This window comes from Solanum verrucosum, unplaced genomic scaffold, assembly GCF_900185275.1.
Source record: "Solanum verrucosum unplaced genomic scaffold, falcon-dt-bn FXZP01000022.1, whole genome shotgun sequence".
NCBI classification, from domain to species: domain Eukaryota; kingdom Viridiplantae; phylum Streptophyta; class Magnoliopsida; order Solanales; family Solanaceae; genus Solanum; species Solanum verrucosum.
Genome location: NW_026020086.1, coordinates 3,407,272 through 3,435,212, shown reverse-complemented (window position 1 = coordinate 3,435,212; position 27,941 = coordinate 3,407,272). Strand labels below are relative to the sequence as shown.

Here is a 27,941-nt window from a genome sequence, read left to right as displayed (position 1 = left end):
TGGTATGCAAGGAGAATGAAAAAGACCCTTAGTACGTGAAAAAAGAGAGTCAAATAGAACCAACAAGCTTTGATTTCGAGTGGCATTTCACCTCTAACCACAGCTCATCGCCAATTCTTCAATAGATTAATTTTTTATTTATTTGTTTCTCCAACATAAAAAAAATACCTTTTTTGGTCAATGAAACAAAAAAAGAAAAGAAAATGATTTAGAAAAATTGAGAAATAAATTTTGAAAATAACACCCAAATGAATCGGATCCAAAATTATAAACTTATAATTAACCATTCACTAATTTTTTTCATTTTGAGTCAATTTTGAAGCTTCTTCTCTCATTGATTTGCATCAGCCATGGCCGAGGTAATGCAAAAATTTTCCAAGAAAAGACAAACCCTAGTTTTATTTTGTTTTAATTGTTTATTTTCCCTTTTTCTAAGTTTTTTTCATTCGTTTTTGATGATTCTATAGTTATTCATGGATTTCAAAGGATTTAATTGATATATGGTAGAATAAACATAAAAGAACAAAAATTTTTTCTTATAGAAAATTTCTGTGCTTTCTTTGGCGATCTGTACAGCTTTTCTGTAGAATTCATGTTGTTGGTTGTTGTGGTTGATGTGTATGTGCTTAGATAAATATGTATAGGTGTGGGGATTTTTTTTTTGTGGATAACTATGGTGTCTGGACAAGCTTGCACGCACCTCGACTAGTGGTTGGTGTGTGTGTTTAGATAAATATGTATAGATGTGGGATTTTTTGTTTTAATAACCGTGGTGTCTCGGCCAACTTACGTGCACCTTGACTAATTCCATGGGATTCATGCCACCTCCCACTAGGAACTAGGTAATTTTTTCCACCAAGGCTAGAACAAATGGAAAGATATTGTCTAGTGTTTTGTCTCTGCGGAGATTTGGACGTGAGACCCATGGTTCTCAACTTATTTCATTGACCACTAGGTCACACCCTTGGGCGTAAGGTGAGTTTTAGTTTTTTTTTTTTTAAGTCAAAGAATTGCTCTTGTAGAGGTTATTGGTTTTATAGGTTGTGGATGAATATGGAAATTGGTGTATGGAAAGGTGTAAAGTCCAAGTCTTTGATCTAAGCGTTTTCATGTGAGAAATAACTAAAGAACTAAAACATGAAGGGGGTAAGGTTGAATATTTTGGATGAATAGGTTGCTTAATGGAAGGATTGGAGTATTGGATTCAACTAGAATTCTCAGCCCTGTTGCGATTTGGTACTAAGATCTAGCAGCAGTTTATATTGATGTTTGAGGTTCCATCTCCAGCTCATAATGAGTTCTAGAAATTGTTAGTTTGTAGCCTACAAGCTTTGAGTATTTTGCCCTTTTAGTGAGATGGTGATATATGATAGAGTTGATATAAAAGAACAGATTTCTAAAGAAAATTTCTGTAGGTTCTTTGGCAATCTATGCAGTTCTCTGTAGAACCCGTGCTGCTGGTTGTTGTGTATGTGCTTAGATAAATTTTTATAGATGTGTGAGTTTTCTTTTGTGTGTAAAGGTGAGATAGTTCTTTGTTAAAGAATTGTCTGTGGAGGTTATTAGTTTTATGAGTTGTGGATGAATATGAAAGTTGGTTTCTGGAAAGGTGAAGTCTTTGATCTAAGCCTTTTTTCCTGAAAGAAATAAAAAAAAGAAAAAAAAAAACTAGAAGGGGAAAAAAGTTGAAAAATTTGGATGTTGTATAATTGAAGGATTACGTTATTGGATTCAACTATAGTGCTGGATTGTGATTGAATGAAGAGAATTTTTTGGCAGTTTTGTGAAATATTACTAAGCTTTAGCAGCAATGTAGATTGATGTTTGAGGTGTGAGGTCTCATCTCCAGCTTAAACGAGTTCTAGAAATTGTTAGTTTGTAGCCAACGCGCTTCAAGTATTTTTCTTTTTCATTGAGATGGTAGTAAGTTAATCGAAAACAACCTCTCTACCACCCAAGGTAGGGATAAGGTCTACGCACACTCTACCTCCCCATACCTCACTTGTAGGATTACACTGGGTATGTTGTTGTTGTTGGTTGTGATAAGTTAATCGAATTTGTAATCAGGTTAGCAATTCACTTAAGGTCGATAACATGTTCAAGGTTTTTACTATAGAGATTATGTGAGGCTCGTCTGTGGAAATGACTTCTTAAGTTTCTCTCAGTATTTTTGATAACAAGGTTGCTTAGTGTCACTGCGTTTAAAGGATGGGTGACATGATGTTACCAGAAACTACTGTGATGTTTTCAGCATCGTGGTAAAGATTTTTCTTGGTTTTGGAATGTTTTCTTTTCTTTAATCTGATTCCACTCCAAGTAAAGTGAATATGTTTACCTGTCACATTAAGTTCCTCAATTTAACTTGCAGTTTGGTCTAGATCTTCTGGTTTTTGTCATTCAGAAAGCTTCAGTTAGAAATAGAGAACTTTACCATTCTTGTTGTAGTCAGCAAGTATTATATTGATAAAAGGTAAAAAAAAATTGTAACTAAAAATGGAAGATAAGTGGCAGTGCTCTCTTTTCAAGGTGTTTAAGAATTTTCTCCAACTTTGTGAATGTATTTACTTCACTTGGATTACTTCGGTACTTGTTATTCAGTTTTGTTTATGCCTTCAACTCTGCGTGCCTTTCAGATTGAACTTAAGACTGCCCCAGCTGATTTCCGGTTCCCAACAACCAACCAAACTAGGCACTGTTTCACTCGCTACGTTGAGTTTCATAGGTAAATTCCCATGCATTTTACAGAATTTGGTGCTTTGTAGACTTGTTTCTTCTGTTGCTTGGTTGCCAATTGAATCAGTTTTTGACCATTATTTTCATATCCGTAATAGTGCGAAAAGAAGGCCCGGCTCCAAGTTGTTCAAGAATAGTGGTGTTGAGTTTCTGTGTAAGCATGGAGTTTAAAGGATTAATAATCCCTTTAATAGACTTGGGAATTGATCTTTATTTCTTCTCTGAAATAGAACAATGAAAGGCTTGGTCTAGGCTAGTCCACTAAATTAAAATCATCTGCTAAACTAGGGACTGAACTCTCAATATTGAAATTGTGCTTAAGGCGGTTTGAAATCCTGCTTAATGCAAGCCTTTCTGCAATGAAACAAGAATTAATTTACGACGTAATTAATTGTGCGTTACTTGAACCGAAGGTTGTTCAGGATCAACCTCTCTACCTCCTCGAGGTAGGGTAAAGGTCTGCGTACACTCTACCCTCTCCAAACCTCACTGATGGGACTGCACTGGGTTTTTTGTTGTTGTTGCTGTGAAGACGCACTTATCATCCTCCCATCTACCAACCGAAAAATGGTAAAGAGAAGAAATGGTGGATTTAGTCAAGTATGGGGTGGAATTGGTTCAAGATCTGATGAAGTCTATTAATTTACATGTCCAACCTTTTGAAAAAAGGGAAAAAAATGTCCGTCCAATATTTTTGGTCACCTTTTAGAAGATCATTTAACTTGATACTGCCTTTTCTAACCTTGTGAACTTGAATTGTTCTTGCAATATGTGGATCATCAGAAGTTGTTACTTTGAGGCGTAGTCATTTTGTGGTTGTTTTACCAACTCTTGCTTCTTCACAAACCTCAGGTGTGTTGCTGCAAAGGGTGATGAGGCTGCTGACTGTGAAAGATTCGCAAAATACTACCGTGCACTTTGCCCTGGTGAATGGGTGAGTCATGTGCTTATTAAATTGTATTTTGGTGTAGTTAAAGTGATTAGGTATCTTCTAATTTGTGGTGGGTCGTAGTTCATCGCTTTGCTTTTACGCATTACCCCTTCCATTCCTCAATTTTTTTTTACTTGCCTATGAAAATTTTACAGAAGTTTAAGCCATAATTTGAGTTGAAAGGGCACTTCAATATAGACAATGACTTTGTGAATTTGCGTATGATCCTTGAGTCGGAATTCTCTGCCTGACCAAAGTACTTTTCCTTATCTCTTCAAATAGTACACATGGATGTGTTAAATACGTATGTGAGTCTAAACCAACCTTTTCTAGTTTGAAACCAGTGTGGGCAAAAAAAGGTTCTCTATGGCGTAAACGCTGCAGGGATCTCACTTCTGCATTCAGTTTTATTATGTTTTCTGTTTTCTCAAGCTTTCAGCTAGTGGCCATTAGGTGAATTTTGTCATTGGCACAGAAGATTGACGTAAATCTGGCCAAATAGAAGAGATATCTAGGTTGTGTGCATGAATATTGAGCAGCTTATTGAGTGTCTACCACATTTCTCCATCTTTTCTTGATGTGGGAGAAGGACTAGGTGGTTAGGTGTGTCATGACATGCTCCGTGAATACATCCTATCCTCGTTCACGATATGCCATAGTTCCAGTCTTTTCATCAGATCAGTGATCCACTCTATTACTATCAGATTGTGTGTTAGGTATCTCCTCTTTCGGGTGACGATTAGCAGTCTCGTGCATTTATCATTTGTCAATCAAGTCTGTGGGCATGTCTGTGGTGCTACAAGTATTACACAGGAAGTGATTCTAAAGCCAGTTTCCGGGAAAAAAGAGATAATGTGATTGGTGATTTGTCTATGTGAATGCTCAGTCATTTTTAACTCCTAATCCTTTTAATTTTCTCAACACATTTGGATTCATATGCCTTTACCTCCTAATTTAATGTCAACTATTTCAATTTACATGATAATCTACAACTTGGATATGTAAGGGACTCTTGATTTTTTAAAATCAAAACACCACCCAAATAATTTGTTATACGCAAACAAAGGACTCGAACCGGGTGCTGTAGCCAAAGGTCGGGCACGGGTGGGCTGGACCACGGACTCTAACCGGGTACTGTAGCTAAGCCTGGACATAAGTAAGCTGGGTTACCGACTATTAGACTCAAGTCTGCTACATCAGTCTACAAGGAGCTGACCGTCCGAAACGACGTCGGAAAAAGTTCTACTGCCCAACGACATCCGAAATCTCGCAAGTCTATGGCAACACTAGTCTAAGCCTAGACTAAGGCCAAACATACTTCAAATCAATATTATCATATACACCACAAGGTATGGATGTTCAATAATATCAAGAGACATGCTGTCATAATCCAACACTTTCCCGAAATAAGGTCTAAGGCAGGGATTATAGAAATTTAGCATGCTCGACACCCGAACCCCTCCATACTCAAGCAAATCAATAACAAATGCCTAAACATGCTCAATCTCACGAGGGAAAGCCATAGCCTACCTGAAAGCCGACCACGCGTGCTCCAACTCACGGTACCGGAACTTTTCCCTTCCGAACGGTCTCCAAATGCTTCCCCACTAACAAAAGGTTAATCACCTCGTCATTACGAATATATTGACACTAAAATTATATTTTTCGAAGACGGACCCAAAATCGGGTCTAAAACGGGATTGTGGGGCCCACAATTGGAATCCCGAAAACGAATCCGTGAAAACGTCCCAAATACCTTACTAAACTAATACCCCAAAATTTAGCACAAACAGATGCCTAAAACATCGCAAATCAGCCACAACAATTAACACTAGCAGCCCCTTGATCACCCATTTCTGGAAAAACGAGACCCTTCCAATCCAAACAGATTATACCACGACGATCCTTGCGAAAAACTCTACAAGTTAGCCTCAAGAATGACTCAAAACGGACCTAAGATGATCAAGATCTCATATTTCAAAATTCAACCACAATTCAATCCGAAATTCACCCTAGCAGTAGCTAAAATCGAGTTCTTACCTCAAACGAAGCCTCCCCTCGCGTTCCTGAGATCACCTCTAGATTCCCCACGAAATTCTCTTGAAGCACTTAATTCGGGCTTAAAATGGAGGAGAAATCTTATGTTGAAGATGTGAAAGAAATAATGGACGAAATTCGTCCTAAAATTTGGAAATTTCCAGATTTCCATCCGCTGCCACGTGGTGTCGCGTGGCTCTGCCACGTCACCGCCGCGTTAGAATTCTACAATCCTTCAAACTTAAATTTCGATGTTCCGGACTCGTTCGGAGTCGAAAAAATACAAACCATATATGGAATCTGATTGAAAATGATATTTCGGACTCAACGGTGAAGGCGGAATTTCCATTTGGAGATCGCTTCGATGAAAAGTGGGTCCCACACCCAGTATCGTTTTGAGCCAGATTCCACAACTGCCATCTAAAGCCTCGGGAAGTGAACAAAGGGTCGTTCTAGACCAAAATCGATATTTCGAAGCTAACCTAGCTGTCAGAATTTTCATCTGAGCACGTCTTCCAAGAAGGTTGACCAAAGTCAATTTTTCAAGTTATAAAATATCCAAAACAGGGAAACGGGCCTAAAACCCAAACGAACGACCAGGCGACCGAACAGTCAGTGCCAGCAAGTCATAAATGACTTGGGGTCGCTACAGGAATGCTCTATACGAGGGAAAGAATTCTTTAATTTAAAAATGACTTGGGTTGTGTATGATGTAGTTGACTTGGATGTAGTGGACCATGCCCCAATCATATTCCAGGATCTCATTACGTCCCGGACTTTAATCGGAATCTCTCCAACCTCCAAAACCTCAACCTACAGATGAGAGTAATCAAGACTAAACTGAAGCTTTAGTGAGGAATTGGGAATACACCACGTGCAAGCTGGACCACAGACTCGAACCGGGTACTATAGCTAATGAGTCAACCTATATGGGCTGGACCACGGACTCGAACCGGGTGCTGTAGCCAAAGGTCGGGCACGGGTGGGCTGGACCACTGACTCTAACCGGGTACTGTAGCTAAAACCAGATCACAGGTAAGCTGGACCACGGACTCTAACCGTTACTTTAGCTATGCCTGGTATTCCACCAGTGGTGTGGCAGGGCTCTTGTAGTCGCACGCCAGTTGGGGTGATATCTTTTGTTCGGGCCCAGAGGTTGATGGCTAGCGGGTGTTTGGCTTATTTAGCTTATGTTAGAGATGTTAGTAGGGAGGGTCCCACCAAATCTTAAGACCCCATCTAAATCTAAGGTAGCCAGGCCAGTGTCACCTCCCAAAACTCGATCTCGAAGTGCCACTAAATCCTCATCCTCAAACTGACTGCTGCGAATCCGATCCAGCAGAGATGACTGAGCATCCACATAAGCTAGTACACACCGGGAATCAGATTCCATATATGGTTTGTATTTTTCCGACTCCGAACGAGTCCGGAACATCGAAATTTAAGTTTGAAGGATTGTAGAATTCTAACGCGGCGGTAACGTGGCAGAGCCACGCGACGCCACGTGGCAGCGGATGGAAATCTGGAAATTTCCAGATTTTAGGACGAATTTCGTCCATTATTTCTTTCACATCTTCAACATAAGATTTCTCCTCCATTTTAATCCCGAATTAAGTGATTCAAAAGGCTAACTTCAAGAGAATTTCGTGGGGAATCTAGAGGTGATCTCAGGAACGCGAGGGGAGGCTTCGTTTGAGGTAAGAACTCGATTTTAGCTACTGCTAGGGTGAATTTCGGATTGAATTGTGGTTGAATTTTGAAATATGAGATCTTGATCATCTTAGGTCCGTTTTGAGTCATTCTTGAGGCTAACTTGTAGAGTTTTTCGCAAGGATCGTCGTGGTATAATCTGTTTGGGTTGGAAGGGTCTCGTCTTTCCAGAAATGGGTGATCAAGGGGCTGCTAGTGTTAATTGTTGTGGCTGATTTGCGATGTTTTAGGCATCTGTTTGTGCTAAATTTTGGGGTATTAGTTTAGTAAGGTATTTGAGACGTTTTCACGGATTCGTTTTCGGGATTCCAATTGTGGGCCCCACAATCCCGTTTTAGATCCGATTTTGGGTCCGTCTCCGAAAAATATAATTTTAGTGTCAATATATTCGTAATGACGAGGTGATTAACCTTTTGTTAGTGGGGAAGCATTTGGAGACCGTTCGGAAGGGAAAAGTTCCGGTACCGTGAGTTGGAGCACGCGTGGTCGGCTTTCAGGTAGGCTATGGCTTTCCCTCGTGAGATTGAGCATGTTTAGGCATTTGTTATTGATTTGCTTGAGTATGGAGGGGTTCGGGTGTCGAGCATGCTAAATTTCTATAATCCCTGCCTTAGACCTTATTTTGGGAAAGTGTTCCACGAGGTAAAGGGGTAAGGTCTGTGTATACTCTACCCTCTTTAGACCCCGCTTATGGATTACACAAGTAGATTAAAACGACTCCTAATTATAAACAATATTGGATTTAGTGCAACTACACCAATGGTGCGTAAGACTCAGTCCCAACTAGCTGGCATCATCAAGTCCCTTGCTTCTATCGTGTTGTGTTTTTATCTAAATTAATGGTTTTACGATTCAGTGATTTTATTCCTTTATTTTGTCACAAGTAGATATCTCATGTCATAACCTATATATGACATTTGCCATGTTGTTCCGACCCCCTACTGTTCGACCTTTGATGGTAAACTAAGCTAATTTCTATGGCTGGTTTTGTCATGTTTCGAATTCCTTTATCTTTTGTCATCATGGATATCGTGTTTTCTTAATTCTCGCCTGTTTCTGCAGGTTGATAAGTGGAACGAGCAGAGGGAGAACGGGACTTTCCCAGGCCCTCTTTAATTAATAACCATCAGATTTGCAGCATCCTTTTGGTTATTATGAAGAAAGCATTTGTTTGCATTGATATGTTGTTCTTGTTTGAATTTTCAAGGGATCAATAAGGAAAACTTCTTTCTACTTGTTATTTTCACTTGAAAAAGCCTTGGGAGCTTTATACAGTTTCTCAGTTTTTAATTTCATGGATATTCATTCTTATTCAAATGTTTAAAGATATGGTTTTTTTCTTCTCTCATGTTGGGAATAAGTATTGCTCTTTCATTAAGAAAGAGGATTGATTATATGCTGAATTTTGCTTTACTTGAGCCGAGGGTCTTTCAGAAATAACCTTTACCTTCATAAGGTAGGGGTAATGTCTGTGTACACACTAACGAAAGAGCTAAGCAGATTTCACTTGTGAATACATGACCTTTTTTTACCTATGTTATTATCACTTCACCATAGTGAAAATTGACGTTGGAAGCACCCAAGGGTGTGATTTAATAGTCAGTGAAGTGCGTCAGGAATTATGAGGTTTTATCATCTCAGGTTCAAAAATCAACGTAAGTAAAATTGTTATGTGATTTCTTTTAACATCTATTCAACCTTGATGGACAATACCTATGTTGATTGGAGATAATACGTACTTTGTAGAATTAGTCATACATAAATTGGTTTAGGTATCATGATTTCTTTTTAATTGTTGGAATATGTATTATCAACATGGTCAAGTGTCTAGTTGGCATAATTAAAAAGCAATATTCTTAATTTTAATTCATTTATTTGTTAATTATGTAGGTCTTAACTTATGTGTATATTTAAATATGGAAAAAAAAAACATAAGTAGACACTTTTTTATTAATACTTAGTACATCTTTCTTCTCTTTGCTGTCTTGGTCAAATTCAAAACAATAATAAAATGAATATTTTTTAGGATTATAAGTGTACTTTTGTCATTTAATCCAAAAAAAATAATTAAGGAATTAGGTTTATCTAAGCTGTGTTATACATGTGATATCCCTCAAGTCAATGGAATTTTTTTTTCTCACTTTTTTTTAATATCTTCCCTTTTTTTTTTTTATAAAAAAATGGTGGGAATTTCAAGGTGGCTTTTGTTTGAAAGTAATTGAAAAATAGATATGTGTGAATTGTGGTAAAATGGTGAAATATCACACATTTAATCAGAAATATTGAATCTGTATATCAAGAAAATTCTATTGAAAACGTTATTCTAAAAATAGGAAAATGAGTCCAAATTATATAATATGATAAAAAAAGGAAGAGTACATTGAATGAATTAATGACTGATATTTTTAAGAACATTCCAAGAAAGTTCATTATTAGTATCTTATGTTAAACAAAAAAAATACTGAAGAAACTTTCATATTTTACACGTTACGCGTACTATACCAAACCTGGTCAACATTAATATAAACTTTATAAATATCCCATTGCCTATGTGTGGCCTATATATATGGATTATTTTTATTGTCATATAAAATATTTCTACCACTATTATTAAAATATATTGATCGCAATGATAACGTTTATTGTGGTGTGATTAGAAGGTTATTGATTTAAACAAATAAAAAATAATTTTTCTGAATCGTAAAATTTAGTGTATCGAATTGCTCCTTTATTATTATTATTACTTGACGACTTCAGAATTTCCAATGAGGAAAGTCAAATTAATTCTTTCTTCTGACCTATTTACATAGTAAACTTCTCGACAAAATTACTTAATTCGAAGATTTACTGAAAATAACTTCTCTTTTTGTTAAAGTGAAGTTATGTACACGTTACTCAATTCTTCAGACTCCACTTATAAAATTGCTATATTATTTTTCTTCTTTTGTATTCTTAAAGACCTTTTCAAGTCATATACGTAATAATTCAACTACGTGTGTAATGAAGATGATATTTTGGAACTTACAAGACTTCTTCACCATTTATATATTTAGAAAAATATAAGCAAAGAAAACTTCTTCACCACTAGTGAAAAAATACATTAGTCTAAAGAAAATTATTGCAATTTAAGATATTTTAAACTTTAATGAAAGAACATTATATTGTAGGACCATTTAATTAGAACGGTAGGTATGGTGTAAAATCATGCTACTTTTGGAAGCTTATTAAAAGATAAATATGAGAGATGGAGATGATCGTGATTTATGATTAATTGAAAAATCGACACAAAAGTAAAGGAAAGAGTGAAATTTTTTCATGAGGAAACCAAGCGAGTTTATGGAATAATTTTTAAGTCTCGTTGCAAATTTGAAAGATTAAAGAACACAATTGAACAATATTTATGATTATAGATTGATCATGCTTAAGGCGGAATTAAAGCTCAATATTTCTAAATATAAAAGCTAATAAATTTATGCACGACTTATCTAATCATAAAATTAAAGTAATTTAACGTATTTTAAAACCTTAATACTCTATCATAAATACTATATAATCTTATAAAAATTAATATCGTCCATCCGAATCGTCTCAGTTATAACTAAAAGAAGTGGATGAAGATACATATTTTTTTCATTTGAAGATATTTTTTCCTCTTACTTTTTATTCTCTTTCCATAACAATAGTTCTTTTTATTCACAAAGTAACATAAAAAAAAATTGACGGTTACGGTTTGCTAACTAATGTGGGACCCACACTTCTTATCGATAAAAAATCTTAACGTAATTGATAAAGTATAAAAAAATTACAAATTTGAGATTGTAAAAACAAACTTCTTATGAAAATACAGAATATAGATTACATATAATAAACTCTTGTGATTATTTTTTTTTATTTTTAATATTTGATCGTATAACGAAAGTTTAGTGCATCGACCCGATCTTTCCGACCCCAAATTAGTTAATTCCACGCGCTACACGTCTTGGTAAACTTCTTAGCCCCTTCCTCTCTCCCTTCCCACTGTGTTCTTCTCCATCTCACCTATAACTTCTCCAGTTTTACATATTTTATATATATATATATATATACCTATGACTTAACCACAATCATCTTATTCTCTCTGAAATTCAGTTTTGTCATCTGGGTCTGTTTTGTTTTTGCTTATTCTTGAGTCTTTCTCTTGTGGGTATTCCTTGATTTTGCTCAAAACCGTCAAATTTCGAATCTTTCTGTTGTGGGTCTGTCTCGTTTTGCTCAAAGTTTGAATCTTTCTATTGTGGGTGTCTCTTGATTTTGCTGAAAACCTTGAAAAATGGTGCGTTGTAGCAACAATTTAGTGGGGATTCTGAATATAGTGACCCTTCTGCTGTCGATCCCAATTATAGGAGGAGGGATATGGTTGTCAAGACAAGCAAATACAGAGTGTGAGAGGTTTCTTGAAAAGCCAGTAATAGCAATAGGAGTTTTTATATTGCTTGTTTCATTGGCTGGTATAATTGGATCTTGCTGTAGAGTGACTTGGTTACTTTGGGTTTATCTACTTGTTATGTTTTTGTTGATTTTGTTGCTTTTCTGTTTCACAATCTTTGCTTTTGTGGTGACTAATAAGGGTGCTGGTGAAAAGATTTCTGGTAAAGGGTATAAGGAATATAGATTTGGGGATTATTCTAATTGGTTGCAGAAAGAGTTGATAAGAATTGGAATAGAATTCATAGTTGTTTGCAGGATAGTAAGATATGTGATACCTTGATGCAGGAATCTAATACTAAAGCTGATGATTTCTTCAAGGAACATCTATCTGCTCTTCAGGTATATACATATTTGATTTGAGTTTTTTAATGTTTATGCCTGTATTGTGTACTTGATTTGCCAAAATGTTACTTTTATGTGTATATAGTAGATGGTTTATGTAATACATGATGAACCCCTTGATGAAAATCCTGTCTCCGTCGCCAGTTTTGTTTTGTACGTGAAAATCATGCCTTGGGGAAGGAATATCACATTGTATATATATGGTCAAAATAAGTTTACGTGTATATAGTAGATGATGAATCTCCTTGATGAAAATCCTGCCTCTGTCGCTGGTTTGTTTTGTACATGAAAATCATGCCTTAGGGGGACCCCTTCACCGGAATATTACACCTTATATAAAAGGTCAAAATAAGTTTGTGTGTATATAGTAGATGATGAAAAATACTTGATGAAAATCTTACCTCCATGGACCCCGACGCTGGAATATCATACTAGTAAGGTCAAAATGTTATTTTTTTAGGTGTATATAGTCGCTGCTGGTTTTGTTTTGTTCATGTTGTGTGCTTCTCTACGGTATCTGTTATTTTCTAGATCTATATATGTTCTTGAATAAGCTAAGAGGTAACTTTTGGTCTTGCTTTTATGAAATCTAATTATTTGTTTATGAGTTTGGAGGGGTTTAAGTCAGTCCTTACAAATGGATCTGTTCATTTTCTTTTGTTCAAATTTTTGTTGTTTAATTGAATGGAAGGACCTACTTTTGACTATGTTGTTCGGACTCTCCAGAAATTATTGTCACACCATGTTAAATTGCACTAGTTTAGGAGTATCCGACATGCCCCGTTGATATTTTTTTTAAGAGTATGAGCAAAATAGTTTTGGTAGCTGACCTATGCTTGTCTTGAGTATAGGTCATGCAAATAACTACTTTAACTTTTCTCTAGTTAGTTATGAATTTTTTTTCGCTTTAGGACTTTGACTCTATTGGTGATAGTGCTTATAATGGGGCTTTTGTGTAAAGGGTTACACCTTTACAATCATTTAAATCAGTTTGGTGAAAATGATGATAAACCTTTTTAGTTTTTCAGAACAGCTTTTTCTTTAAAAAAAAATGGGGCATTATGTATAAAGGTATTCATACCTTTAAATATTCATTTCTAAATGTGGTTTGAGTTAAAAGAGTTGATCCTTTTTGTTTCCTCAAAGTATATTGTCTTAAATGTTGAGTCTTTTTGTAAAAAAGGCAAATACTTAAAGCATTCATCTTAATTAGACTGCAGTGGTGGAGCCACATGTTGGAAAGTTATACTACGCGAATAGGAAAACAATTTTTTTTTTTGAATACCTTTGACATTATATAACTACATGTCAACTTTTTGAGTCCCCTAGTTGGAATTTCTCTCTCCCATTATCACTCTGTTGTTGTAACTCTACTTGGACTCTTCATAAATGTCGCTGCACCCGTGTTGGAACATTTATGTAACTTTTTGAGTCCCCTAGTCGGAGTTTCTTTCTCCGCCACTACATGTTAACTCTTAGGTGTGACATTATCTAACTTTTGAGTCCCTTGTTTGAATTTCTTTCTCTGCCACTATTAGGCAGCGGTTGTAAAAATCTATGCTCTGCTTGGACTCTCTAAAAATGTCGCCACACCCGTGTTGGATCCTGCAAAAAGGCATTGCTTTTGAGTGATCCACACACCTCATGGCATTTTTGGGGAGTCCGAGCAACATAGGTGAAAATGCATCATCATTCTTTTTGCCTTTTCTTTGAGATGGTATCTTCCAGCTATAATTTATTTTGCTAGTGTCTACTAGTAATTGTTGCTTTTAGTATATCAATAGTTCTGTTTTATTACATTGTGTGATTGAATCTAGTGTACAACTTGCACATGTTCTGTTCTTGTTCCTCTAATGTGACCCCCCGTCCTGCGGCCTTTTGTTTTTAAAAAAATAAGTTTCCGAGGGAAATCATATATGCTTGTGTGTGTTTGTGTATTGGGAGTTCACATGGCTCGTTGAATTTGTTTCACATAGTTTTCTTATCATATATCCTTGACACGGTTATAACTACCTTGCAGTCTGGTTGCTGCAAGCCATCAAATGACTGTAACTTCCAGTACGTGAGCCCAACAAACTGGACAAGTACATCGACCTCATCCACTACCAATCCAGACTGTTCTATATGGAGGAACGACCCGAAAGTATTGTGCTATGGCTGTCAATCCTGCAAAGCTGGGCTGCTAGACAACGTCAAGAGTGACTGGAAGAGGGTGGCTGTGCTCAACATCATTTTCCTAGTCTTCCTCATCATCGTCTACTCTATCGGATGTTGTGCCTTCAGGAACAACCGAGAAGACAATGCTTGGAAGCGTTATCCTTAAACACTCTCTCTCTCGACTGCTTTATGTTGCGTATCGTATAGACTATAGATCACTTAGTATGAGTTTATGCTCTTTCTTGTACAGAGTGTATTTCTTCTGCTAGACAATTTACTTTGGCTTTTGGATTGGATATATGTGAATTCCTATTATTGAATTCTTTGTTTAGAATTGTGTTCTTCTTGATTAGATGAAGATTTTCATCAATTCCTACATTTTTTCTGTTAAATATACTTGTGTTAGAATTGTATGGTGGAGAGTTTTACATTTTTTGATATTTTGTGGGACACACTCGTGTTTGGTATCAGTATTAAGGTTTGATTAAGTTAAAATTCATGTAAAAAAATTCATATCGAGAGTAAAGCGCTTCCTATCAGAACCACATGTGCACTTCTTTGATTAGATGGAGCCTTTGTATGGTGGGAAAATCTGCATTTCTTGATGTTTTTCTTTTGGTTTCACTCAATGTTTGATATTTGAATTGTGGTCCGACTAAGTTCATATTTTTTTCGAATTTTTTAACATAGGAATTAGGGGGTGAAATGCTTTCAAACAAAGATAACTATTGAATATTTGAACTCGAGAGTTTTGATTAAATAAGAATGAAAGTGTATTTATCACTCTGTCACGATTGGTTTTAGTCATTGCTTGATTTGATATTGTGGATGAATGGTTGAGCAATAGTTAGAAGATAAAATTCTATCCAAAAACATTTTTGTCAAAGATTATCTTTGGAAAAAAGATAGAAAGGAAATATGGCAATTTATTGAGTTGGGGACACATGTTGAGACATGTCTTGTTAATTATTTTTGACCCACCATTTCATGTTCAATTTGCTGGATATGATGTGATGTATCTTTTTATTATTTTATTTTCTCTTTTGGTTTTTTATTTAATTTTTTCTTATCTTTTCAACAATGTGATTATAATTCATGTAGATACATACTGGTTTGAATCTTCTCTTTAAGGCATGATATTTAAGTTAGGAGAATTGACCAAAATATAAGATTTACGGTTCGTTTGGATGGGAAACAAGTTATTTTGGGATTGTTATTTCATCCTTAATGTGAGATAAAAATAATACTCTACTATAATTTTGGGATAAATTATTCCACGAGTTAATCCCGACTAAACATGGAATAAACTCATTCTGACGTCAGTCATGACAGGCCAATGAGTATTCATCATCATAATTGTTTTGGATGTGGAGAATAAATTTAAGGCAAAACAAAATCGGTCCAAAAATTCAAAAAAATTATGAACTAACACATTGAGAAGTCAAAATTCAGATTATTCTTTTATTTTATCTAAACACTATAAAAATGCTCAATTCACTTACATCCGCATTTGAGAAAAAGATCGAATCAATCGTAAGCCATGTCCAAATAAAACCTCATAGTTTAGGAGGGATATAAGAGTAGTGCGATCATCAATAAACCTCTTTTTATTCATTCTATCGGGAGGAACTGCAAATCAACAACGCTAATAAAACAAGTGAATCTCTAGAAAGATCCTTTTTGGTGCTTTGTTAATATTGTTCGGGCAGGGGAGGGGGGGGGGGGGGGGGGATTAGAACTTTAACGGTGAAGAATAAAAATATAAAAAAAATAAACATATGAAAAATCACGAGAGTTCAATATTTATAGTATGTAATACGCAAACTACATAAATCTCACTAGTTTAGTACCTAATTACTAGGATTCAAGATAGTTTTGATAATTACATCCTATACCATATTTTGTCCCTCGGATACATGTATCATTACTCGTCATATACATGTATCTGACGGTTTGAATTAAAGAGATACATGTTTTAATAATTTGGATTAAATGTGTGTAACTAATTTCCTTAAATAAAAAAGTAATTTAGGCTTAATTAACAACTCTAATTGATTTACAGATTCATTAACATATCAATTCTAACAAATCTTAAAACCACAATAATTCTCTAATTGAAAACTTCTTCTTCTTGGCAACAATTCTTCTTTTGTTTCTTGCGTTTGATTATTTTTTCTTTTCATAATGATCAATATCACCATAAAAATCTATTTCAGTTTTTGACCTATTCCAATTACTCGACCTTCTCTGCAAATCATGTTTCTATGGGAGATATGGTTTTTATACAGAGGATTGTTAGTTTCACCTCTTATAATTATGTACTAATGTATTTCTTACAAGATATAGTGTGTGATATGAAATTAGTCGTAATGTTTTAGAGATCAGATACAATGTGGAAGACAATTCGACTCCAATTGAGATTCAAAATGAGATGAGAATGAAGTTTATGAAATTAAAAAGACGTAAATATGATTTTGGATTTTATCCATTATGGTGAAATAGCTTTTGAGTCGGATACATCTATTAATGTTCGATTCATATTTTTTTCTCTGTAATACAAGTTTTGATTAGTCTTAGATACAGTAAGTTTATGTATGAAACATTGTTTTGTATATCTTTTTTTCTTCAAATACATGATGTAAGCTATTTACATTACTTTGTATATCTTTTTTTCTTCAGATACATGATGTAAACTATTTTTTAATTTAATGAATAAACAATATGTTAAGCATTCAAATACATTATAACTTAATGAATGCTTCTTATAATATATTTTGTTTAAGTACTTTAGATAGACACACAATTCCGATAGATACATGATAGTAAACAACTATTTAATATTTCAGATACACCATCTACCTTGTTAGATATGTTGTTGATTATCGTTTCTAAATTTTATTTATAATAAGATACATTTTGTTACGTCAAATACACATCTATTTTTGTTGTTCATATATATGAGACGGGTAGTAGCTCATATAATTGATGTGGTCTGTTAGATACACTGTTAATTCTCTAAACTAGTTAATATGAATTTTAAGTTAGATACATTGTAATTTATTGTTTTTTTGCTAAGAAGAAAGAATTTTTGATAGTTTTAGATACACTATTTATCATATTAGATACATGTATATTAAACATCTATAAAAGACATATAACAACATGCTTAGATACACGAAATAATCATATTAGATACGCATCACTGCCATATATAGATACATTGAATGAAACATGTTAAATATATGAAATAAAAACTAAGATACATAAGATGGATTGTATGACCATATACATGACACATATATTGCAACTAAAATAATACATTGGTGGGGGTGAGGGGTGGGGATAGACAATTTACGGAGGAGGTTGGGGGAGGGGGGTTGATGAGAGAGAAATATATTTGGACCATTAATTTTAATTTTTAAAATGTTAAGATAATTAAGTAATCCTAGTTTCAAGGAATTTGTGTATCTAATTATATTTTTTAAAATAAATGGTATAAAGTATTAAAAGTGGTAATATATGTAATTGTTTAAAAGTAGAGATAATATTAGTATATATAGTAGGAATGTATGTCTAATTAGGTAGTTTTTCCTAAATAAATTTATAAGGATGATAAATAAGATAACAAAGAGAAACTTTATTATTAAAAGAGAAACAACTATCCAATGAAAAATATAATTCTAAATTTCTAATCAATGAAACATATGCATCACTTTTATTAATAGAGGAAAAAAAATATAGTAACTATAACAAATTTTATAGAAAAGAGAAAAAGAAATTGCTAACTACATACAACAAAATAAATACATCTGAGATCGTTAAATGCTCGAGACTTCCTCTATTTTTTAAATTATTTTTACACTAATTATCATCTTCATTGTTTGTTGATATTTTAGTCAACAATGGTTCCTCTAAATCTATTTTACAATTTGTAATCAAATCTGAATTAGAACCTTGAATTGTAATTGTAGTTTCTTGAATATTGAGTTGCTTCACTGGCTCTTCATCCACACTAATATTTTCCTCTTTTTTATCCTTTGATTTTCCCCATAATACCACATATAGTCCAAAAATCACAGCAAGTGATCCCACCAAGCTGAAATTCAACAAATGATAAAAATCATTAAACAATCTTATCATAATACATAATATATATATATATATATATATATATATATATATACTTGTAAAGAAAGCCCGGGCAGCATTAATAAAGTTATATTGTTACTCTCTCCGTCCCATATTAGATGAGAATCTTACTAAAAATATTTTTTTCATATTATTTGAGCACTTATTAAATTAGGATAAAATTAATTAATTCTTTTCCATTTTACCCCTACAATTAATATGACCATTCCTATATTGTATGTGTATTTTTTGTAACTCATTTCAATGTGCATTGATATAAACAAAGGGCAAAATGGTGAAGTCTTCCAATGTATTAATGATTTCTTAATCACCGTGTAAAGTTGGAAGTGTCCATCTAATATGGGACGGAGGAAGTATAGTTTATGTATTGTTATAAAATTAGTAAAGATTGTCATAATATATTTTGCTCATAAGTGAGCTAATATAGAAACTTATTTGTCATTTGTCTTTTTAATTTCAATTTTAAATAGCAAATAAATGTAGTGATAAGATTGAGGGTAGAAATGAAGCATATCTTTCTAAATTTAAGTAAAAATAAACAGAGTAGAAGTAACATTAGGGTTATCGATAGGACGATTCATTCGGTTATTTTTTAAAAAATTATATCATTCAATTTTTCGGCTATTTTATAATGTATAACCAAAATTAAAATTTTAAAATCATCCCAATCCTAATTTATGTGATACAAGCAGTACACATATTAGTCTTTTTTTTGGTGTCTTGTAGATATATTAAGTTATTATTTATTGTAAATTATAGTACTTTTTATTAAAGTTTTTAATAACATATGTTACTTTTTATGTTTGAGAGTTAAACCAACCTTTTTTTATATGTCTTTTAATTTTATATGTGTTTTGTCCTTTTCCATTTTGAAAACCAATACTCTCTCCATTTTATTTTATATGTCATTTCTTTTTATAAATATATTGGTTATTCCCTCTTCTTATTGGAACACATGTTGACTTGTGGTGAATACTTATTCCCTCTTCTTATATAGTAATAATATATATATCCTTTAACTTGATCTCAACTGGTATCTATAGCTTACAACTTCAGATATGCACAATTAGACACCTAAACTTATAAAAAAGTTAACAACTAGACACACACGTCATACGTGACATAATACATGTAGGTCACCACATAGGACGTGAATTGCTACATAGGACTCTATGTTGTGTCTACGTGTTCAATTTTATACAAGTATAAGTATCTACTTGTGTATACACAAAATTGGAGGATATAGATGTCTCCAAAGTTAAAGGGCACATTTAAGGATTACCGGCAAATAAATTTTATAGATAAATACAAAAATCATCGCTAATTTTATTTAGTGATGGACTTCTAAAAAAATATATTAGCTATGAGTTATTTAGCGATAGATTTACCTTCCAGTGTACATTTCTTCTTTCATAAATGTTGAGGCAAATATTGTTACTATAACAGTGCATAATGGATTGAACATTGCTGAAAATAATGGACCTCTATGTGAAATACACCAAGCTTGTCCAAAGAAAGAAACTGCTGATGAAAATCCCTATTCATAAAAAATAAAAAAAATACAAAAATGTTGGAATAATATAAGTCATTTTTCAAATAAAAAAATAAAAATATTCAAAGAAAGTTATTTTCTGATATTTAGTTTCTAAACACGTGTTCAACTTTATACAAAGTTCATATCAATAATGTAACAGATATTTAGTTGTCATGTAGGACGCATATGCATATTATATATAACGGAGAATTTACAAGCAAATATTGATCTTTGGTCTCATATTTGATACTGAGATATATTATAAGACCAATAGGTTGGTTCGAATTTACCTTTTACTCACCAACTAAACATCAAAACATTTTCTAAGAAGATATATTTTTGACTAGAAATTAAATGACTTTTGTTGTATCAAACAATCTGAACAATTTTCAATTGTAATTTACCAAAAAAATAATTAAAAAAAAGTAAGAGAAGAGAATACTTATACTTACAGTGTATAAGCAAGAAATGAGCTCTAGAGATGAAGTTATTTTCCAGCTATTAATATTAGGTTCAATGAAAATTGTTGCAAATCCAGATTGAATTGCAGCAAATAGACATAACCAAGCTGTTAAACATAAATGATCTGGACAATCTGCTGATAATGTCACCTGTTCACGAGATTCAAAAGTTTTTTTTTTAATTTTTAAAATTATATGTCACGTTAAAATAAGTCAAACAAGTTAAAACGAAAAAAGTATTAATTAGCATCAACTACAATAATAACATGCCCAATAAAGTTCCACACGTGTGATCTGTAAAGATTGAGTGTACATAAGTCTTACCTTGTAGAGATAGAATAGTTGTTTTCGAAAAATACTGGACTTATATATCGCATTTTATCGAAAAAATAAGCTAGCTTGAAAAAAATGACTTTTTTTTTTACTTCAAAATATTTCACTAATGCTACGTAAATAAAGTCACCTACTAAAAGACGAAGCTCAATTCTAAGACCTCTCATTATAATTGATGAGATTCTATCCATCTGATCACAATTTTAATGGCTTTTAAGTTGATTTTTTTTCCATTGAATATAAGACGTTTTGTTTTGCGTTATGTAATCAGTATTCAAAATTTACTTGCCTCACTAATCCAAACACACATTGCATATAGAATCTACTAAAATAGGAAAGCGCTTGTTATCAGAAATTATCAACAACAACAAAAATAATATAGACTCGAAAAAATGAGTTTACACATGCCTTATTCCTATCTTCATGGAGCTTCGACTCAGAATACAACACTATCATATAATAGAAATTTCGAAGAAAGAAAAGTACTGATAATAAAAAATACCTGCAAAATGAGCCAAAATGACCAGCAAATAGCACTTGCAATGAGCAAAATTACACCAAGTATCCAATTAGAGTCCAAATTATCACTATTTTCTTTGCCAAGAATTAATAATAATCCATTTGTGGGAATAAATTGTGAATTTAGCAATTTTGGCCCTTTAATTAATGCCATTGCAACAGCTCCAGCAACACATAAAATTGTTCCAATCACCTTTGCTATACTCCTTAAGCTTTTCATTTGCACTTTCTCTAATCTAAACAAAAAAAAACAATTGAAATATTCATTAATAACACTATTATATTTAGTGACAATAATAAAGTATTTATAATCGATATTCTAAATAAATACTGCTAAATATTTTTGCTTTAATATTAAGAAAATTTATTGTACTAAATGTCTTTTTTGTTATAGTGTGTAAACAGTAATTTTCATTAATAAAATTGAAAGAAATTTGAGTTAAACATTACCGACAAGTCAAATTTCAATAACACTACTAGAAATTAAAATTGCTATTTTCTGACGCACGTCTTATCGAAACGTTATGGACGAGCCAAATTCAGTAGAAATTAGCGATTTTCTAGTAGTGTAAATCATAATTTTTGACGATTTTTTTATAACAAAAAATTGATTTTTTTTTTTTTTTTTTTTGAGTTTTAGATACTTACCCCATGATCCATGCCATGAGAAAAGTGAATGCTGGAACAAGATTTCCAGTTGCACTTGCAATTGTAGATGAAGAATAGTACAAACCAGAAAAATATATATTCTGATTTATTGTTACACTGCATAAAAAATAGAGATAAAATTAATAAATCTTGTTATTTATTAAAAAAAAAATTATGTTGGAAAAAAACATATTATTTGCTAACTTACCCAATGAGAGCAGCCAAGAATATCAACCAAAAACTCTTCCATCCCAAGCAAATACTATTGCCTGTTTTCCTTCTACAATAAAATTTAAAACACATAAATAATTAACATTTTTTAGTATAATTTAGAACAATAGAATAAGTCCCTGCAACCACAAAGATTGTGATGACTTTCCACATGTTTAACTAGATGTCTCGGGTTCAACATTTTGGAATGAAACCCCCTAGTAGGTAGCACTTTCCATTTTAAACAAATTCTGAAGAACATGAATCTGAATTAGTCAAATCAGTGAGCCTCAGATACTAGATTATTTATACCAAAAGTACTTAAAAAATAGATCATAATGAACATGAATCTGAATTAGTCGAATCAGTGAGCCTCATATACCAGATGGTTATAACCACAAGTACTATAAAAATGCAAGTTCACTCTCTTCGCGACATTCATAGCATATTTGGTAAGACATAAATTATTTTCTTGAAAATAAAAAAATAATCCAAAATTTGACTAAGATGGGTATTTGCCTCTTGTAAAGTGTCTTCTATCGAAAAAAAAGAGGACTCAATGATTATTCAGTTTCCTAAAATAAAAAATTATGATCTTAATAGACTGAGATTCTGTAAAAACTTCTTTTGAGGAATGTACCAGACATAATGTGTGGGTGGGACGGGGGAGGAGGGTAAGATGTACACATACCTTGGCCCAAAAGCAATGGGAGCAATAAGGAGAAATGCTATAGTTTGCCTATAAACAACAAAAACTCTAGCACTCAATCCTTGTACAAGAGTAACTCTAGTACATAAAGTAATAGCAGAATACATAAATTGCAAAGCAATCATAACAATTGTGGGCTTGTAAGTTTCAAACCCCATTTTTTTTTTTGCTATATAAAAAATAAATAAATGTTTTAACAAAGACTTGTGATGATTTGCTATGAGAATTTTCTTGATTTATAAGCAAACCAAAGAGAATAAAACATAGTACTATTAATTAATTACTTTATTAATACCTTAGTACAACTGTGTATTATATGGCATTACCAAGCAACTAGTAGGAAAAAATGAAAATTCAAAGTAACATGATGTGGATCCATGAAGGTTCCTAGCAATAGTTAAAGATATGATATTTTTGGTAGTGATTTTACATAATTTCTATGTATTTTTGGGAATTTGATGAAAGCTAGCTTTAATAATACACGTGGCGTCATATGACCATAGCGCGCAAGGATGTCTCTGTCATTGTGGCGCCACATGAGCATAGCGCGTAAGGATGTCTTTGCCACTGTGGCGCCACATCATGCAAAAGTAAGAGAGTTACTATGATTTTTTATGATGTTATTTATTGCAAAATTGTTATGTGGTATAATTCATAAACTATTAAATAAAATTGGCGGAAAATGATATTATTGAAATAAAATTTATAACAATATTGAATCGATTATAAGTTACAAATTCATAGTCTAGTTCTGAATAGTGAATGTTATATTTGTCCTTCATCGATTGTATAGCTATTACAACTAATAAGCTATGCATGATGATATGTGATGCATCCTTTGACTTATAAGGTTTGACAGGTCCTTTTGATCGATTTCTAAATAATTGCCTCAACCTATCGATTGAGTAAATTGGAGAAAAAAGTTTTAGAAGGCTACGACTTTATTTTTAAAAAGAGTTCATAATAATGGTTTGTTGTACACATATCCTAAATACTTTGAATTTGATGCACATATATCATAGTATTTCATGTGGTATAAGAGTCAAATTTTAGCGAGCACTTTAATTTATCGCGATCAACTTATCTATTCATGTTCTATATATTGTTATAAACTTTATGCTCACTCACAGTAACTTCTTGAGTTCAATCTCTCCTTCTAGTCCACACCCTTTGAGTCCATTGATTATGTTATTAATATTATTTTTCTATATGTATAGAATTTAAATTAAGGCTATTAAATTCTGTCGAACTTATATTCTAGCTTTGAGCTCTACCTGGACCTATCATCTAACACATGATGCCTTTGTTTTTTTTTTTTTAAAAAAAATAAAATAAATTCCATCCAAGAACTTTTGAGTTGGATACTGATCAAGTTGTTTCACTTCCTACATAAAAAAAAATATATTTTTAAAATCAATTGTATCAAGACTTTTTAAATGAAAATAAAAGGTGTCTATGATGAGTAGCTGAGTCAGAATATTTGGAGTTAGCAATAATATAATATCAAAGAGTGTTATTTGTCATGATATAAAAAAAACAACAAAAAAAAAACATTTATTCTGTCATCTTATATATGATGACTATGTTTCTTCATTTAAAATATTTAATAAAAAGTGATCTAATATCTAAATAATATATACTGTCCCATGTTCAATTTTATCAAAACATTTTTGAAAACATTATGGAGTTCCATGTGGGACTACGTAAGTATGAAGTGCACTTTGCTAAAAAAAAATTAAATATTTATAATAAAACAAATCATAATTATATATGGGATAAATATTATCACAGTCAGAATATTCATTAAGGATATTTAAAATAGAAAAAAGTGAATACACAAATTAGCTGAAGGGGTTCAACATTTATATAAATATAAATATTAATTTTAACCATATAAAAATAGTATAATTTTCGATCGAAGGGGATTCAGAGGGATCCCTGGCTATAAGCTGACTCTGTGTTTTATGACTTAATATTTTTGTGTCGATATGAAATTTGTAATAGCTATTCTCCGGGTGCATATATAATATAAATCTCATTCTTATGTAGTTGCCAACGAATCACACAAGAAAAGTAAATTGTACTAGACCAGTCTTATTGACTGGAAAAGTAAGTAGAGGTTTCGAACGTTGAATTCTTCATTTTGAGAAATTACTTGCTCAATCAACTTGATCACCCAAATACAACAACAATTAATATTAATCATTAGATATTATGTCATATATATTGTTACTATGAAAAGTTTTATACTAGTGGATCATTTTCACCTATTTGTAGCAGGTAACTTATTTTACTTTCAACACCATAAATTTCACATTTTAGTTTGATTTTATTTTTTAGTTTCCACTTGGTGTTTCATATTAATTATTATATTAGAGCTTCGATTAATTAGATTATTTTTTTAGTTAGACACGACCAATTAGTATGTATACATTAGACATTGTGTATACACCAATGATAACAACAAACTGTTACGACTAATTAAGTTGTGTAAATTCTTTTAATCGTTTGGCTAAAAATGTCAAGATCGCACCGAGTAAGGCTGGGAAAATATTTCATAATAACCTTTTTTTTTATTTGCAGAATTAAAATTCGAACACCCTGCTTAAAAATTAAGAATCTTATTCGTTCTATCATAATTTTCGACGGCGGAAAGAATAGTTTGAGAGTATATGCCTTACTTAATACTTTAAAACATTAAAAAAAAATGGGTTCTCTCCCAGATGTTGTACTTGGCCAGTGGATAGTTACTATTATTTTATCTTATTGAAAATAAATAATACTTTATATTATAATTGGAATCTTATATGTGGCGATTAGTCACTTACAACTCAATTAACTAATTAAATTTTTATAATTGTCCTTGACTATAATACATGTGAAATTATGATTTGACATTTTAGATCTTGAGAAAGAGAATATAGAATAGAACATTCTTTTTCTCATATAAGTGTTTTTTTAATACTATTTTTAATTATATTTAAAATAGTTTGGAATATTCAAATAAACATAAGAATAATTTTTTTTAGAGATGAGAGGAAGAGTGAATGAAAGAATCGAAGAGGTGATTCCTATCTTTGAATGCCTCGAAATCCATATAATCATTATTATGTGTGAATGTGTTGGTCAGAGTAGTTGTTTTTTGCATCCCCGCTATCCAATAATGAAGATGTTACTCGAAGAATTCCTTTTTTTATTTTATAATTGTTTTAACTTTAAGATGCATAAAGAAAGAAATTGAGGAATGAAAATGAAGCCCAAATAACATTTTTTTGGCCCATTCAAACTTGACTTTTAACCCAACCCTAAGGCCCAAGAAGTCTGTTAACATCACCGGTTAGGCCAAGTCCGGCCCATGAGGCCATATACTGATTTTTTTTAAAAATATTCAATAATAATAAAAAAAAATTAAATGTCCAAATGTTAATTAATAAAAATATACGTTCACCTTCCTTCAAATCGATTAATACAAATAAAAAACTAGGAAAAAATACAAAAATCCACCTTTTAGTTTACTTATTACCATTATCCCCTATAAGTTTTACAAATTTCCAAAATCCCTCATTTTCACGCATCAGATTAGTGTATGTCGCACATCAAATTATTGTATCAGCGCTTATATTATTGTATCTCGCGCATCGGATTAGTGTATCATGTATAAAATGTACATCAGATTAGTGTATTATGTATAAAATGTAATGTATCTTACTTAACGATTAATGCATCTCGCGCATCAGATTAATGTATCAACGCTTATATTATTGTATCCGTTTGAGGGATTTCTGTAATTATAAACTTTTAAGGGATATATTGTAATTTTGCCTTAAAAGTATGTGATTTCTGTAATTTACCCAAAAAACTATACTGAAAAAGAACCTTAAAATATTAGGTGTATATTGAATATTATAACTTTATAAATAAACACGCGTTTGAATAGTATGTTAAATTCAATAATAACTTGTTAGATTGATTGATCAAACAAAAAATATTTATATACACGTAAAATCATAAGTTGGAAGCGACCGACATACTCACATACCTAATTAAATATTTTTTGAGTTTGTCAAACATATAGATAAGGAAGAAAATATTTATACTTAAGCTGGCTTGATCAACTTGTAATATTGAGTAGTTAAAAAGTGTATTTCGACCATTTAAGATAATTGAATGCAATGACAACTTATGCACTTAATTAATTTTTTCTGCGACTTCTATTATCTCGAGCTTGATATTATACCTATATTGATAGAGGAGATTGATGATGCAGACACCTTTTTTTTGTCTTTGACAGTGAAACATGTATTACTTATGTCTTAATCTGGGCCAGGGGTGGATCCAATGTTATGATATTGGACTCATCTGAATTCAAAATTTTCGACGTAGAGTATAAATTTATATGTAGAGTTAATAAAATTTGCAATAAATAATAGATCATATGAACCTATAACTTTAAAATACAATAGATTTAACATTAAAAAAACTTAAATATTGTACTTATAAAATTTAAATTCTGAATTCATCTCTGTTCCGGAGAACTATTCATGATAGAAAGGACTCACTCACATAGTCACATGGCATTTTAAATTGTTTTAATTATCCAGACTACAATTGCTGGCATGTCAAAATCATGAACTCTGGGACTTTAATTAGTTGACAACTTGTTTATTTTAAATATTAAAAATAGAATTTATAAAAAAAAAATTGGGATTTATTTATAAAATAAAACATATGGCTATTATTTCTTCATGTCGATCAAGTGATTTTGTGTAGGGACTTAAAAAGTGAAATACAGTCCAAGGAATAATACATAATGTTGGAAGTAGCAACTTGCTTGATAAATAGAATTTGTTCCCTTATAGAAGATTTTATAGAAAATATAAACATAAAATAAGAATATTTTAATTTTTTCGTGTTTCAGTAGTAACATATTTTTTCATGGATCGCGCTAAGGTTCAAACTATGTTATGCATGATATTTTTCATATAAATAGAAGGTAGTAAA

The 27,941-nt window shown here is 32.3% G+C and overlaps 3 protein-coding genes across 3 annotated transcripts; 2 read left to right on the top strand and 1 right to left on the bottom strand.

The window, feature by feature from the left end:
• The first annotated feature begins 207 nt into the window (after positions 1-207).
• Positions 208-8,703, top strand: LOC125824559 (cytochrome c oxidase subunit 6b-2). The gene is made up of 4 exons (XM_049503961.1): positions 208-359; positions 2,634-2,722; positions 3,586-3,667; positions 8,474-8,703. Exons 1-4 carry the CDS (start codon positions 351-353, stop codon positions 8,525-8,527), a joined length of 234 nt encoding a protein of 77 aa, XP_049359918.1. The 5' UTR covers positions 208-350; the 3' UTR covers positions 8,528-8,703.
• Positions 8,704-11,379: 2,676 nt separating this feature from the next.
• LOC125824533 (tetraspanin-8-like) lies at positions 11,380-14,657 on the top strand. Its single transcript, XM_049503933.1, is given in 3 exon segments — positions 11,380-12,096; positions 12,099-12,217; positions 14,241-14,657. Coding segments are annotated over 3 exon segments (798 nt in total). The 5' UTR covers positions 11,380-11,720; the 3' UTR covers positions 14,544-14,657.
• Positions 14,658-18,247: 3,590 nt separating this feature from the next.
• LOC125824666 (WAT1-related protein At4g30420-like) lies at positions 18,248-23,098 on the bottom strand (the record flags this gene model as incomplete). Its single annotated transcript, XM_049504060.1, has 7 exons — positions 22,923-23,098; positions 22,230-22,301; positions 22,022-22,138; positions 21,357-21,609; positions 20,513-20,671; positions 19,915-20,063; positions 18,248-18,473 (listed from the first exon to the last, which is right to left on the bottom strand). Coding segments are annotated over exons 1-7 (1,152 nt in total), but the record flags the coding sequence as incomplete, so codon positions are not given.
• Positions 23,099-27,941: the final 4,843 nt, after the last annotated feature.

What these genes read in the sequence shown, in the direction of transcription:
- LOC125824559 (XM_049503961.1), top strand. An exon ending in CGCTACGTTGAGTTTCATAG is followed by an intron (nt 2,723 to 3,585) that starts GTAAATTCCCAT and finishes CACAAACCTCAG; the next exon opens with GTGTGTTGCTGCAAAGGGTG. An exon ending in CACTTTGCCCTGGTGAATGG is followed by an intron (nt 3,668 to 8,473) that starts GTGAGTCATGTG and finishes CTGTTTCTGCAG; the next exon opens with GTTGATAAGTGGAACGAGCA.